We start from the raw sequence: 17365 nt of genomic DNA on the forward strand, positions 1-17365 counted from the left end.
ACAAATTGTAAATATCTTTTCGCTCCCTGTATTTTACCCCTGCCACCTTTAGAATTTGAAAGAGAGTATTCCAGTCAACATTGTCAAAAGCTTTCTCTAAGTCTACAAATGCTAGAAACGTAGGTTTTCCTTTCCTTAATCTAGGTTCTAAGGTAAGTCGTAGGGTCAGTATTGCCTCACGTGTTCCGATAATTCAAAGGAATCCGAACTGATCTTCCCCGAGGTCAGCTTCTACCAGTTTTTCCGTTCACCTGTAAAGAATTGGCGATAGTATGTTGCAGCCGTGACTTATTAAATTGATAGTTCGGTAATTTTCAGATCTGTCAACACCTGCCTTCTTTGGGATTGGAATTATTATATTCTTCTTGAAGTATTTCGCCTGTCTCATACATCTTGCTCACCAGATGGTAGAGTTTTGTCAGGACTGGCTCTCCCAAGGCTGTCAGTAGTTCTAATGGAATGTTGTCTACTCCCGGGGCCTTGTTTCGACTTAGGTCTTCTGTGCTCCGTCAAACTCTTCACACAGCATCATATCTCCCATTTCATCTTCATCTATATCCTCTTCCATTTGCATAATATTCTACTCAAGTAGATCGCCATTGTATGGACCCTCTATATACTCCTTCCACCTTTCTGCTTTCCCTTCTTTGCTTAGAACTGGGTTTCCATCTGAGCTCTTGATATTCATACAAGTGGCTCTCTTTTCTCCAAAGGTTTCTTTAATTTTTCTGTAGGAAGTATCTATCTTAGCCCTAGTGAGATAAGCCTCTACATCCTTATATTTGTCCTCTAGCCATCCCTGCTTAACCATTTTGCACTTCCTGTCGATCTCGTTTTTGAGACGTTTGTATTCCTTTTTGCCTGCTTCATTTACTGCATTTTTATATTTTCTCCTTTCATCAATTAAATTCAATATTTCTTCGGTTACCCAAGGATTTCTACTAGCCCTCGTCTTTATACCCACATGATCCTCTGCTGCCTTCACTACTTGATCCCTCAAAGCTACCCATTCTTCTTCTACTGTATTTCTTTCCCCCATTCTTGTCAATTGTTCCCTTATGCTGTCCCTGAAACTCTGTACAACCTCTGGTTCTTTCAGTTTATCCAGGTCCCATCTCCTTAAATTACTACCTTTTTGTTGTTTCTTCAGTTTTAATCTGCAGTTCATAACCAATAGATTGTGGTCAGCGTCCAAAGCTGCCCCTGGAAATGTCTTACAATTTAAAACCTGGTTCCTAAATCTCTGTCTTACCATTATATAATCTATCTGAAACCTGTCAGTATCTCCAGGCTTCTTTCATGTGTACAACCTTCTTTTATGATTCTTGAACCAAGTGTTAGCTATGATTAAGTTGTGCTCTGTGCAAAATTCTACCAGGCGGCTTCCTCTTTCATTTCTTACCCCCAATCCATATTCAAAAATGGTTCAAATGGCTCTGAGCACTATGGGACTCAACATCTTAGGTCATAAGTGCCCTAGAACTTAGAACGACTTAAACCTAACTAACCTAAGGACATCACACACACCCATGTCCGAGGCAGGATTCGAACCTGCGACCGTAGCAGTCCCGCGGTTCCGGACTGCAGCGCCAGAACCGCTAGACCACCGCGGCCGGCCCAAATCCATATTCACCTACTACGTTTCCTTCTCTCCCTTTTCCTACTGACGAATTCCAGTCACCGATGACTATTAAATTTTCGTCTCCCTTCACTACCTGAATAATTTCTTTTATTTCCTCATACATTTCCTCAATTACTTCGTCATCTGCAGAGCTAGTTGGCATATAAACTTGTACTACTGTGGTAGGCGTGGGCTTCGTATCTATCCTGGCCACTATAATGCGTTCACTATGCTGTTTGTCATAGCTTACCCGCATTCCTATTTTTTATTCATTATTAAACCTACTCCTGCATTACCCCTATTTGATTTTGCGTTTGTAACCCTGTAGCCACCTGACCAGAAGTCTTGTTCCTCCTGCCACCGAACTTCACTAATTCCCACTATATCTAAATTTAACCTATCCATTTCCCTTTTTAAATTTTCTAACCTACCTGCCCGATTAAGGGATCTGACATTCTACGCTCCGATCCGCAGAACGCCAGTTTTCTTTCTTCTGATAACGGCATCCTCTTGAGTAGTCCCCGCCCGGAGATCCGAATGGGGAACTATTTTACCTCCGGAATATTTCACCCAAGAGGACGCCATCATCATTTAACCATACAGTAAAGCTGCATGCCCTCGGGAAAAATTACGGCTGTAGTTTCCCCTTACTTTCAGCCGTTCGCAGTACCAGCACAGCAAGGCCGTTTTGGTTAGTGTTACAAGGCCAGATCAGTTAATCATCCAGACTGTTGCTCCTGCAACTACTGGAGAGGCTGCTGCCCCTCTTCAGGAACGACACGTTTGTCTGGCCTCTCAACAGATACCCCTCCGTTGTGGTTGCACCTACGGTACGGCTATCTGTATCGCTGAGGCACGCAAGCCTCCCCACCAACGGCATGGTCCATGGTTCATGGGGGGATTGAGGAGGTATTGAACAGAATTGGAGGGAAGCGAAATTTGTGGCACAACTTGACTAGAAGAAGGGATCGGTTGGTTGGATGTATTCTGAGGCATCAAGGGATCACAAATTTAGTATTGGATGGCAGCGTGGAGGGTAAAAATCGTAGAGGGAGACCAAGAGATGAATACACTAAACAGATTCAGAAGGATGTAGGTTGCAGTAGGTACTGGGAGATGAAGAAGCTTGCACAGGATAGAGTAGCATGGAGAGCTGCATCAAACCAGTCTCAGGACTGAAGACCACAACAACAACAAGGGGATCATCATAAATCGTGGCCACTTCCGTGTAATTATTGTCTTTGAATAAAAGTGTCATTTATTTTACACTCACTGCGTATTTCTTTCATTTACGTTATGGAAAATGTTGTAGCAGTTCAATACTGTAACAGGTTAAAGCATCGTCTATGTTATTTTGCAGTGGCACATGTGGAACATTACTTTCGACCTTAAGATTTGCACATGACTGAATTTGGTCTTCGTGAGATATATCCCAGGAATACAATTATTCTTATTATCTGTACTTTTAACACTCCATGCTGTTTGTGTAGTAATACATCTGTGTCAATTACTCTTGCTGCCCACGGTATTTTTATCATTCTGCCGTAAATCCGCATTTCAAAGACCTCGATCTCCATTGCTGACATTATATTCAGTGTACAACCTTCAAAACAGTTTAGAAATACAGGCCAGCTGTAGCATTTTACAAATCAAACTCTGACGTGAAGGTCTTGGTCTGCACTTTGTGAGAAATTTCTTAAATTTTATGAAAGCATTGCTGGAGATCTCTAAGCGAAATTTTATCTCCATATCTGATCTCTAGTCTTTACGTAGCAGCAAGGTGCTTAAACTTGTCCGCTCTCTGTATTAAGAAGCTACTAAACTGTATATCTGTATTTGTAAAAGAGTTGGGCTGTCATTTGACAATAATAAACTGCATCTTATTTATTTTAATATTCAGATCTAGATCACGGTTGTAATCTGCTACCACGCTGATGAACTGTCGGAGATCATCTACGTTATCAACAACCAATATCGGGTCATGAAGACAGCGAATTCAGTTGACATGGCAGTAGACTGAGTAGGCAGCAGCGTCTCCTTAAGCCTTTCAGACTTGCAAATTTTTCCTTATGTAGCTCTGCTAGGAGATTTTTTAATGATTTTAGATGCTAAATTTGTACAAAAATATGGACCCATTTTCAAAACATACTGCGTTCGCTTATGGACTAAAATAACTAATTACGAAATATTCTCTATTGTAAGAAATAGTGAAATTATCACTCAATACTTAACATGCAAAATAACAATATTCAATTATACAGTGTAATATAACGAACCAACTACATTCGTGTGTTCTGGTGGCCACGAGCTGCTGCGCACCACGTCATTGACTTGCTGATTTTTCATAGCGATGCCCAGCGGTTGGCAGCAACTCCGCTTGATGAAAAGGCTGAACATTCACAAATATGTACCTCAGGTTTTATTGATTCTTTTGCATCTAAGACACAGTAAAAGTTAATGTATTGCAATTGTAACCAGAGGGTCTTAAAGTGAAATGTGGCGAAAGAGCAGATTCGTTTGCCAGTCATGGGCAGTTAAGATAGCTACGTACATGAACTACACGTTGTTTCCGGTTACAGGAAGCAAGAGTAACTGTCATTGCCAGTTCTTGGCGGCCCATGTAGTCGGAAGAATCTGCATGTGGCATTCTATGTTATTCTGTATTACTATGTGTTCCAAACAGCATAATCATGATGTATGGATTCATAGACACACAGTACATTACGTTTTACACATATGTGCTCTTTTATTCTCTCTGTCACAAAGTTTCTTCGAGACTCCTCTCGCTGCTTCAAAAGCTGGTATTTCAACCTTATTTTCTGAGAGTTTTAACCAATATTCTGTGGTTGATATAACTATTCCACTGAATGGAACACAATTTCGAGCCTTAATATGAGTTTCTTGGTAGATACAGGCATACATGTTGGCAATTTCTTGTTAATCACATGCATTCAGTACAGCAGTAAATTGTACACTGTCCATGGCCGTTAGACTCTAGAAATAAAGAGAAATTTGCATTGTTTGGGTGCATACATAGTCATTTAGCTATGTCGCCTTAACACTATAACAACACATGCAGACAGGGAACATACTGAATCCCATTGTTACAGTTGAAGTTGAGTTGTCTATGCCAATGCACTCTCCTGTGAAACCTGATTAGGTTTCTGGACAAGAACTAACAATAATTTTAACGGAGACACTATAGAAAAGTTGGCCCAGTGTTTCCATCAGTCACTACTTCTGTCAAGTGGTGAAAGAGACCAGACGTAGCTCACAATCAACGTGAGTTGCAGCCTTATACGTTTGGGAAAAAGACAGATCTGACAAGAAGTTATGGTCAGTTATACTTGATAAGCATGTGACCATTTACAACTATCCTTCTGTACTAAGTCAGTATATCCTGCGTAACTTGAAATTTTTCTCCTAAGGACAGCATGGCCAGAAATGAAGTCATACTAAGTTCTGTAAAAAAAAAAATAGACTACTGGCCATTAAAATTGCTACACCAAGAAGAAATGCATATGATAAACGGGTATTCATTGGACAGATATATTATACTAGAACTGACATGTGATTACATTTTCACGTAATCTGGGTGCATAGATCCTGAGAAATCAGTACCCATAACAACCACCTCTGGCCGTAATAACGGCCTTGATGCGCCTGGGCATTGAGTCAAACAGAGCTTGGATGGCGTGTACAGGTACAGATGCTCATGCAGCTTCAACACGATACCACAGTTCATCAAGAGTAATGACTGGCGTATTGTGATGAGCCAGTTGCTCGGCCACCATTGACCAGACGATTTCAATTGGTGAGAGATCTGGAGAATGTGCTGGCCAGGGCAGCAATCGAACATTTTCTGTATCCAGAAAGACCCGCACAGGACCAGCAACATGCAGGTGTGCATTATCCTGCTGAAATGTAGGGTTTCACAGGGATCGAATGAAGGGTAGAGCCACGGGTCGTAACACATCTGAAATGTAACGTCCACTGTTCAAAGCGCCGTCAATACGAACAAGAGGTGACCGAGCCGTGTAACCAATGGCACCCCATACCATCATGCCGGGTGATACGCCAGTATGGCGATGACGAATAGACGCTTCCAATGTGCGTTACCCGCGATGTCGCCAAACACGGATGCGACCATCATGATGCTGTAAACAGATCCTGGATTCATCCGAAAAAATGACGTTTTGCCATTGGTGCACCCAGATTCGTCGTTGAGTACACCATCGCAGGCGCTCCTGTCTGTTATGCAGCGTCAAGGGTAACCGTAGCCATGGTCTCCGAGCTGATAGTCCACGCTGCTGCAAACGTCATCGAACTGTTCGTGCAGATGGTTGTTGTCTTGCGAACGTCCCCATCTGTTGACTCAGGGATCGAGACGTGGCTGCACGATCCGTTACAGCCATGCGGATAAGATGCCTGTCATCTCGACTGCTAGTGATACGAGGCCGTTGGGATCCAGCACGGCGTTCCGTATTACCCTCCTGAACCCACCGATTCCATATTCTGCTAACAGTCATTGGATCTCGACCAACGCGATTAGCAATGTCGCGATACGATAAACCGCAATCGCGATAGGCTACAATCCGACATTTAAGAAAGTCGGAAACGTGATGGTACGCAGTTCTCCTCCTTACAAGAGGCATCACGACAACGTTTCACAAGGCAACGCCGGTCAACTATTGTTTGTGTATGAGAAATCGGTTGGAAACTTTCCTCATGCACGTTGTAGGTGTTGCCACCGGCGCCAATCTTGTATGAATCCTCTGAAAAGCTAATCATTTTCATATCACAGCATCTTCTTCCTGTCGGTTAAATTTTGCGTATGTAGCACGTGATATTTGTGGTGTAGCAATTTTAATGGCCAGTAGTGTACAATCGTAAAAGGGGGACAAACGCAATGATTGGTATTCAATATATCACTGAAAGAGTGTCAGTCTCAACGCCATTTATTTCTGTTTCGAGGAACTTTCGGTTAATTATTCTGAGGCTGAATATAATTTCTAAATCCATGTAGAATTTTAACAATATGGAAGATTTACAGAAGGAGACGAATATACTCATACACTTTATTCTGAAGTGCCATTTTCTGATCTCTATCTTTTTTTTTTCAGGTACAGGGAGAACATGAGAACTTTGTCGTCGATATTTCGTGAGCACCAGGCGGACTCTCTGGAGCGCGCCGTGTGGTGGCTGGAGTACGTGATACGTCACAAGGGGGCCCCTCACCTGCGCAGTGCTGCCCTCAACCTGCACTGGTGGCAGCGGCTGCTGCTCGATATCATCGCCTTCCTACTTCTGGTGGCCGCCATTGCAATCTATCTTTTGTGCATATCTGTTCGCAGACTTGTCCAGTTTCTCTCAGGATTTAAAGTGAGGGTAAAAACTGAGTAGTTATCCAGCTGTAGAGTCACTGAAGAACTATAACTGTGGCATTGCATCAGAGTTTGTATCTGAAAATATCTTTGATGTAAAAATCTGACAATACATTCCTGCAAGCGAGTATGGAAGATAATTTCAAGATCTATTTTATTACGTCAGAGTAGACGCAAAGCATATTTGTGAGACAGTGAAACGGTTGAGAAGCCCAAACATAAAAATAATACTCTGATTTGTATCATGTGACAGATAGCATAAATGCTATGGGAAATTTCCTGCAACTAATACTGACGGAAAAAATCGGATCACCAAAAATAATTAACATTAATGAAAATTCACGTTATCTCAAAGATAACTAATTCTCACGACAGTTACAGCGTGTATTTAAAGCAAATCTGATTTGCATCCTCATATGGGGCGACTGGCATGAAATGTGAGTAGACATCATCTTTCAGTTGTAGTAACACGCCTATCAACTTTTCTTTCCGTCATACAACTCCTTGGTGCTTCGATTTTTCCCAGTTAGTATATTAAGAATGCTGTTACTGTTTGAAACTCTTTTACGGTATTGAAAATAGCAGTGAAAACATTGTAAGAGTTCTGCTGACGGAATTTTAATTTTTTCATCACATTTTTTATAATTTAACAGACAGAGAGAGTGATGTACTCGAAGCCATTAGGAGGCAGAGTTACTGTTACATACTTTAGTATTCATATTAAACATTTAAACTATTGTTGAACATCGACAGTTAAGACTATCATGAAATTAGATAAAGAAATAACAATACTAATTTTTTTTGTAGGAACATGGCTCATACAAATGATTAATTTGTGTTATGAAAGGCAACCTGTCTGGATGCTTCTCAGTGGGGCAAATTGGTGGAACTAGTGCTGAAGAAGCCGTCTGTGTCAAAAGCCAAAAACTGCCTGTGAGAGTGGAACAAGCACAAGGCAGCATGGCAAAATGCGATCATTTAAGACATGTATCATGTAGGGTAACGATGATCAGACATATGTTATTACCGCAGATAGTGATGGCTGCCGTTTCCGCAGCAGCATAGAGAAAGGACGCTACCCCCTCTCTTTGAAACCGTCGTAACTACAAAAGACATTAAGGATAGGAGGGTCCTTTTAACTACTCACATCTGAGTAGTCATGGTTCATAGTTCCACTGTATTATGCAAAAACCAGGTTGATTAATATTGTCTTCCTACTATGTAAGTAAGACTCCAATTTTTTTGTCCTTTTGTAACGCAATTGAGATGTTGAATGAAAAGGTTCCACTTATTTCCGCTAGCTAACGGCAAACAGTGAGCAGGTAAGTTATCTGCAGAAGTCGACTCGCCGAACACAGCACTGAGAAGACACCGCAGTGTAAGTGATATTTCACACAATCATAAAACTGTGACGAGCGAAGTGTGTGAAAACTGAACTCTGCCCCATTTGTAACTGCATTTTGTGACTAAATAACGCCTGAAATTTAACTTTAGATCTTGATAATAAGAGAAATTCAATCATTTGTAGTATTCTTATGTAGAATACTGAATATATAATGCCTCTTGTTCTGGAATTAATAGGGATTAACTTCTTCTGAGAAGCAGAATGTTATCTTTGAGAGATGTTGTCTAGTGGGTTGTACTTAGTTCTAAAGTTGATCTGGAGCGGTGGAGTAAGTATAAAAAATATTACTGTTACAGTGAATGCTACGTTTAACTGTCAGAGGCATTAACTTTGAGTAGCTACCCTTGTAGACTCTCCCCGTTCAGCTGAAAACATAGAAACAGCACTGAACAACGTATGCTTCCCCCGCCTTGCAGTTAGCAGCCATATCTTATGTGAGACGGTTTCTCACTTAGCGACAGAAGCCTGAAGAAATTTAACTGCATATGGAATGAACCGTGGATTTATTTTCAAAGAATATTCTTAAGAATTTATTTTATTTACTAGCGATTCATCAAGAACATTAGCACATTTAATCACACTATGCGAGCGTGGAAGTAGTTGCCAGGGAGTTACTGATGAAATCATAAGCAAATTCCTTTTTAACAAATGGTAATTTATTCAATTTAATGGTGCCTAAAGCCTTTTTTTGAAAAGAAACAGATTTAAAATTATAATCACAAAGCACCCTCTAAATACCAAGTCACAATTTCTTCAGAGGCAGAAAGAAACAAATTTTTGTCTGTATGAGCTTTTGGGCTGAGAACCCTGCCGCTCCCTTTTGACGCGCCCGTAGTTACGACCGCTCACAACCACCTCTGAAAGATTACACTGGTGCAAATCTACAACACACCAGATTACTTTAAAATAAAGGTTTTAACAATTCACACAAGCACACAAACTGTGCACCCCGTAGGAGGGATGGCAATGGTACAAAACACTAACAATTAAAATATTAACTTTGCCACCGAAGGTGCAACTTGATTTTAACTTCTAAGAAAAGTCTTACGGTGAAAGGGTGGCAACTTTATATACTAAAATGATCATTTAAATAAAAGCCCATGAAATGCAATCTTATGTAAAATTATACAAAGTTGGCCAAGCAAGTTAACATGCTCTACAGTACACAGATACCGCCTCTCAAGATGAGAGGCGAGATCAAAACATATTTCAGGAATTAGGCCGTGACACTCCAAGCAATAAATTCGTTAACACACCAAATTCGACAAACATGACAGAGGCAGCCCCGAACGACAGACGGACACTAACTGCCTAACAAATGCGGACGAGAGAGAGACAAGCAAGCTGGGGACGAGAGACTGACCAAGAAAACAAGAAGAATTTAACAACAGTAAATCACACAACATATCACCAATCACTTAACTTCTAATAAACTGCGATTTCTGGAGAAGACCTGGCGCAGCACCCCCAAATCGCTCTCGTGAACTGTCCGCTGCCAGCCGCTTCAACGGACGCAGGAAGGCGCGCCGATCTCCCGTCTTTCCTGGTCCGCACCAACCGACCGACCGCCCGCTGCTCCGTCCGCGACTGCTGCTCCGTCGCGACTGCACTGCTGGTGCGTCTCCCACTCACTTGCAGACACACGACGGCGGAAATACTGGCTCGGACCCAACCATGCAGAGGAAACACGCCCACTGGCAAAACGACATCCCTGCATCAGGAAAGGATCGAGCCAAGCTCCACAAGATGGTAACTGAAAGGGCCCAGAAGCGCTCGGAGAACCAGTTACACCACGGCGTCGCAGCTCACACCGTCCAGACTGATGTCGTGGGTTGACTCCTATTGTTCTCGTGTCGACCGCGAAGTCAGTACCCCTCGCTATACGCCGCGGCCCACTGGACTCAGGTGGCGACCTCACATGCACCGACGCTCAAGATGGACAAGTCATCTTGTGTCTCAGTGCGCGACCGACCAACCGATCGATCCAACCGCCAATGACTAGTGCCTGAGCAAACTCGAATAGACTGGCGGCGTAACGCGCAGACTCAGATACAGGAACTAAGTCCCGACCGGGCGACCACTCGCTGAGTTCTCTTACTGACGGAGTGAAAAGATTGTCATTTTGCCGGATTTAAAGGTTGATCCGATCGACAGACATAATAGCACTCCGGACGACAGACCGACGCTAATTGCCTCACAAATTCGGACGAGAGACAGACTAGCAAGCTGCGGACGAGAGACTGACCCAGACTGTCCCCAGACTAACCGACTGGCGAGCTCATAGCGCCCCTTAAATGCATGTGAACAGCAACCTTTCCCCTTTCCCACCAGAGGGAGACACCAAAGCTGCGATTGCCACAGCGGCGCCACCGCCAGAAACGGAGGGCGACTACTTCACACTACGCGCTGCAGCGCGCTCTTCAAAACAGCAATTTTTACCACGGCTCATGGACGTTATGTAAGACTACGTACGTTCACCTCGTGAATAACGTTTTATCTACAAGATTGAGCGTGCTACATAATTGCACTTGGTGCCATATCATAAGAAAATCCGACTTCCAAATTATTGCAGAGATACTAAAGACAATTTTGTAACATTTCATCACTTAGTAACGTCAGAAAAGTTCTACTAGACGTAACCATGGCAGCACATGCTGCTTCAATAAAATCACAACAGTGACAGAATGCAGTTCTAGTGTTATGATATAACCCGATTTTTATTGGAACTTCAAAAAAGAAATGATATTTGTATCAAATTTATACGTAGTTTGAAAATATTATGTTTATTAATTTCTTATAAACTGGATATAATTAATTAAGATGAAATAAAAACTGATAACATGTAACATAGAGGCAGAGGAAGCTATTCACGAAAATGAAAAACAGCCCAGTATACTGACAAAGGAAGTAGAGAAGGCGATAAAGGACATGAAGAGTAGGAAACCTACAGGGGATGACGACATACCAGTCGATTTGCTTAAAGAAATCGGAAATGGAAGTTTGAATGTTCTGACACAACTCATAAACAAAATCTATGAAACTGGAGAATGGCCTGAAGACTTTTTGGACGTCACAATGATTACTCTTGAGAAGAAAAAGGAAGCCAAGAAGTGTAGTGATTATAGAACAATTAGTCTGATATCGCATGTGGCAAAGATCGTTGCAAGAATACTAAATAGACGGTTGTAAAACAAAATTGAAGAAGTCATGGGAGAAGACCAGTTTGATTGCAGGAAAGGAAATGGGACCAGAGACGCCAATTGCATTATGAGGACATTGTCAGAGAGAGTTTTGGCCGTTGACGAAGAAGTTTGCGCTTGTTTTATAGACTGGCAGGAGGCCTTCGACAGAGTCAATTGGAATATGTTTATGAACATCCTTAAGGAAATAGGAATCAACTGGAGAGATAGGAGAAGTATAAGGAACTTGTACCTGGGACAAAGGGCAAAGGTACGATTGAACTATGGAGAAACGAACAGTGTGGGAATATGAAGGGGAGTGAGACAAGGATGTTGTCTGTCGCTAAGTCCCTTCAACCTGTATCGAGAAATGCTGGCGAGAGAAGCGCTGAAAGGACGCGGAACCTTCAAAGTAGGAGGACGTCTCATTAACACCATCAAGTATGTAGACGACCTGGTAGTGCTCGCCAAAAATCAGAGACAGCTGCAACACATGATGAACTATTTGGTGGAAACGGGAAGAAAATACGGCATGGAAATCAACATCGAAAAATCAAAAGTGATGCTCATATCAAAACGTGAGAAACACTTGGAGATAACTGTTGACAATCGGGAACTGGAAAATGTGAATCAGTTCTAGTACCTGGGAAGGTTTATCACAATGGATGCCCACTGCACCAACGAGATCCGAGCAAGAATTACCATGGCCAAAGCTGCTTTCAACAAGAAGAGGACTCTGCTGACCAGCAAGTTGAGTTTGGCATTGAGGAAAAAACTGATGAAGTGCTGCATTTCGAGCATTGAACTGTATGGAGCAGAGACATGGACCATGAGAAAGAAGGAGAAAAAATACTTAAGAGAGCTTTGAAATGTGGCCGGCCGGAGTGGCCGAGCGGTTCTAAGCGCTACAGTCTGGAACCACGCGACCGCTATGATCGCAGGTTCGAATCCTGCTTCGGGCATGGATGTGTGTGATGTCCTTAGGTCAGTTAGGTTTAAGTAGTTCTAAGTTCTAGGGGACTGATGACCTCAGAAGTTAAGTCCCATATTGCTCAGAGCCATTTGAACCATTTTTTTGAAATGTGGTGCTGGAGGAGAATGGAGAAGATCAAGTGGACAGATCTCGCATAATAAACGATGTACTGCGAAGAGTAGGAGAGAAGAGAAGTATTGTGCATACGTTTCTTCAGAGAAAGGCCAACTGGATTGGACATGTACTTAGATACGAGGGACTCATACATCTTGTCATCGAAGGGAAACTCAGAGGAAACGCAGGACGAGGAAGAAGAAGAAAAAAATGGTTCAAATGGCTATGAGCACTATGGGACTTAACTTCTGAGGTCATCAGTCCCCTAGAACATAGCACTACTTAAACCTAACTAACCTAAGGACATCACACACATCCATGCCTGAGGCAGGATTCGAACCTGCGACCGTAGCAGTTGCGCGGTTCCAGACTGTAGCGCCTAGAACCGCTCGGCCACCGCGGTCGGCGAAGAAGAAGAAATCAACATCTGGACGACATGAAAGATGGAAGCAGATATAACAAACTAAAGGAAGAAGCTGAAGACAGGGAACAGTGGAATCAGAAATTCTCCGTACGAAGACACGGACCTGCCACTAGGCAGAATACTACATAATAATCATAATAATAACATGTAATTAGTCACTGAGGATAAAATCTAGTTGTATGTATTACCAAGAGATATACACTGTCGATGACCAAACTAGATTGTCATTTAATTCTTGATCTGACTGTAATGGCGTTAGTGCGTAGATTAAGGTACAGACTTTCATGTAAAAATAAAATTATTGAGATATCTTAGCACGTCTTTTTTAAATTTCAAAACGGTACTTACTTAAAAACACGCCTCGTATCTTCCTTCAAAGCATATTTTTTCATTTGTTTTATGTCAGTTTCAGAATTTTCTGCAATAGCTCTTTGTATCATTGCCACATAATGTTTCAGCCGTCTTGCTGTGAAAGACAACAGAATGTTTTCCAGATATCATTCATCTTAGAAGTTATTTGGATAAGTACTGACATTTACACACAGTGGAACACTTTTTAGTCTCTTTTGCTAGAACGTCACGAATATGTGCTTATTAATGTGTTCTCCATCTCATTAACCATTTTGGTTTCCTTCTCTTCACCATTTTTCGACAGTCCACAGTGGTTGTGTTTTCGATTAAACTCTACAAACGCCTCTCGATCAGCAACGCTCGTTCCTGGTGTACAGTGTGTGAGCGACAGCTGTCAACAACGGACCGCAGTGGTGCAGGGGAAGTCGAGAGGACTAATAGTTGACATAGAACAAGTTTTATCTATCAGTTCTGGAAACACCCTCAAATTGGTCTACGAAACTCACCTAAGCTACGACCCATGCTTGCCACTCTAGATTTTTAATGTCCTCTCGCTCTCTATGCTTTGGTTAACCTTGACTGTAAGTGTAATGAAAGGAGAGGTCCTTTGAACATGTTATACAAGAACTAAGTAATTCTCTGATTCGATCTAAACTTAACCCTTACAAACTTAGTGGTAAGAAGGCCAGAGCAACAAGGCGATTTAATTTTCCATTTTAAACAGTTATCATTCACAGCATAGTAAGTGTACGGCTAAACCAGTAGCGTAGGAGGTCGAGAGGATACTATAAATCTGACGCAACTTGCATTCGCCGTGGCTTAGGTTGCTTTTCAATGTGAATTTGATGTTGTTTCCAAATTTGATAGACCACAGGTATTGTTCGGCTCGACATCCCCTGCAGCAGTGTGGTACTGTGGCGGTTTTGCGTTTCATCAACATGGACAAATGCAACGAATATGGATGATATGATACTCTATGGTATTCTGCGGTTTGAATTCGCTCTGATATTTAGCAGTTGCATTGATTTGATTTTGTAAATGATACTGACAATATTATACACATGTATAATGCAATATTCATACTACAACTTCTCCCGGATAATTATTTTGTTCAAATTGCACAAGAATTCCACCTGACGTAATGTAATAATGTTGACTGTAAGTTGAGTTCATATCACTAAAATTACAGATCGTACATCAGAGCTTTTATAATTTTTGTCTTCGATGGATTTAATTGTTCTTAGCAAATTGATCATGAAAAGGAACCACAGAATACCACCCGCACACAACACTGACGTATGCTACCAGAAATATTTTTCTCCGTGATTCGTGCGTAGTTTAACTTTGGCCTCATACATCAGCAATGAAATCTTGTTCAGCAATAAATACCATCAGCACTGTTCTTAGAAGATGCAGTCTGATTCGATTAATTTTGGCCTCATACATGAACAATGAAATCTTGTTCAACAATAAATACCTTCACCACTGTTCTTAGAAGATGCAGTCTGATTCGATTAATTTTTTTTTTATAAATAGAGTTCAGTACCACCTGTGCACATTTATTTCTTACACATCGGAATATTGTTTGCAGTTTGAAGTAATTTAAATTTGCAGCTGAGATAAAATTTAAGATGGCGGTCAACAAAAGATAGAGGATTTCTTTTTTAATTAAGATTTTCCTTTGCTCAATAAATAATTATTGATCATTATATTGATGCCACCAAAAAATTATTAATACTGTTTTGCAAATTAGTTTAACACACACCCATGATATTTCGACCAGAAGTACAGACGAAGTTGCTATATAATCGCAACTAACAATGGCTACGCTTCTTGCAGCTATGTTAAAACAATTAATTCAAAATTATAATTAAAATAGGAAGTGATTTTCAATAATTAATCGTAAATAGTTTTACCGAATTTGGCTCTATTTGTTTTTTACCAGCAAATGAACATAAAACTGCAATAATTTTACGTTAAATTTTTTCATTCAACAGACCTCAAATCGATTCACGTCTTGCGTCGTCGACTTTCATCAGAAGAAGACGACAAAAGGGTACAAAACAAAAGAAAAGAATGACATAGATTAACAAAGAATGTGAGACAAATATTGTCTCTGTTTTACATAATTATTATCTTTTTAAGAAATAATTATATAATTGAATGAATATTATTAAGTTACGTAATTTTCCACACGTTCATATTTCACTCGTCACATTATATATATATATATATATATATATATATATATATATATATATATATATATATATATATATCATGGATGTTATAGTACGCTGTATAACTTTTACATCCTGCAAGTACAGAACTGGGCAACAAATGTGTGTGCGAAGGTGGAAGCTGCCAATTGAGGGATACTGTGTTATCGGGTGAACAGCTGTTACCTAGATACATCTTCATGCTGCTGATAAACGAATTAATCATATTTTGTTAACAGCCTCTACTTCAAATACTACGTAGCGAATCTGCACATTTGATTTTGAAATGTATTTCTTGATTTCGTGTGAAATAAGGCTCATGGTTGCGGTAACAAAGTGCTGTGAACAGCTCGAGCTATGTGCACCGTGCCTTTATTTTCTGCTTTTATCAGTTTCAAGAGTGGTTTTTCTTATTTTGTGTACAGTCCACTTGCACCGGCTGTGATGAAATATTATTGATGGTTTCATCTTCAGAATCTAGGTTGTTGTTACAAATTGATCGGTAACGAAGCCAGAGATCCATGTTAGTTTGGAATCTAATGGTGCCATTTTGTGTTATTTTCTGCTTACTTTCATCCAGAATTAAGCAGTATCTTCAAATATGTATATCAATAACAGAAACGTCAAAGTGCTGCAAAAATAGGTAATAAAATCTCAGTGTTAAATTTTTACTTGTTTGCTCTTATTTTCCCTTGCAAAAGAAGTGTTTTTTCTCCGAAAATTTAATCTGATCGCACTCTAGCATCTTGTATGTTTATGTCGTTGTTTTGTTGCACGATAGAAACGGAAAGATCATAACGTCACTGCCTGTACAAATCAGTGTCGAGTACGTTTCACTCTATTTTTTACTGGAACTGACGTAATCGTGACAGTGGCGCTGTGAAGGCAACCATAAACAAGGCTATCGATTTATCGATCGCTATAGCGCCGAGCTGATGTTTATAGAGGGGGTAGTGACAGTAGAATCTCACAGTTGTGGCGAGAACTGTTTATAGGAATGTGTTTTTGGTTGCACATTGTGCGACATATTTCTGCCAGGAATGTTATAGCCTATCGTTTCGTTCTTAGAAATTTTAGCTGTTCTCTTAGGTTCCTGCCTAATCATAGACTCAGAAATCATCACATATTCGGAAATAACCCAAATATTTATTTCATCCTCCGTTCTCCAATTATTACATTCATGATGTATTACATTCATGATAAACTCCCATGCAGTGTTAACAATGCTGAAAGGAAAAAAAAGGATTACCATGTGGCAGAATGGAACATACATTCTTTCACTCCGTAATATCACGACAATATCCATTACGCTAAAGCTTAATCATTTGACTTTTGTCTGAATTCTTGGGTATCGTGATACTTCTTCAAGCTTTGTATCGTTGCTGCGTTTTTAACTGATACTGAACGATAAGTGTGGCATGTTTGTGATACATTTTCATTTGGACATTGCTTTGAAACTGCGTACTGGGACACGCACACTACAAAGTAAGTGAGTAGTCAAAATTCACATAGTTCACACAGGTGTTCTTCACACTCATTCGTGGAAGTCGTTACTCGAAAGCTCACTAGTGACGTCACGACCGCAAAAAAGAACTGTGGAGTCTACTCGATACATAGAAATCAACTATTCCGGCATCATAAATTCCATGACCGCTTACGACAGGTGGTGGGAACAAAGACTTCGAAATTACAGTG

The 17365-nt window shown here is 40.8% G+C and overlaps 1 protein-coding gene across 1 annotated transcript in view; it reads left to right on the forward strand.

Annotated features, from left to right (window-relative positions):
- Nucleotides 1-7107, forward strand: part of LOC126161527 (UDP-glucosyltransferase 2-like) — a 114303-nt gene extending 107196 nt beyond the window's left edge. Inside the window, exon 7 of the mRNA XM_049917447.1 lies at nucleotides 6745-7107. Within this exon, the coding sequence (XP_049773404.1) occupies nucleotides 6745-7024 (280 nt within the window). The 3' untranslated portion in view covers nucleotides 7025-7107. The remainder of the gene's footprint in view (nucleotides 1-6744) is intronic.
- Nucleotides 7108-17365: the final 10258 nt, after the last annotated feature.

This window comes from Schistocerca cancellata, chromosome 2, assembly GCF_023864275.1.
Source record: "Schistocerca cancellata isolate TAMUIC-IGC-003103 chromosome 2, iqSchCanc2.1, whole genome shotgun sequence".
Lineage (NCBI taxonomy): Eukaryota > Metazoa > Arthropoda > Insecta > Orthoptera > Acrididae > Schistocerca > Schistocerca cancellata.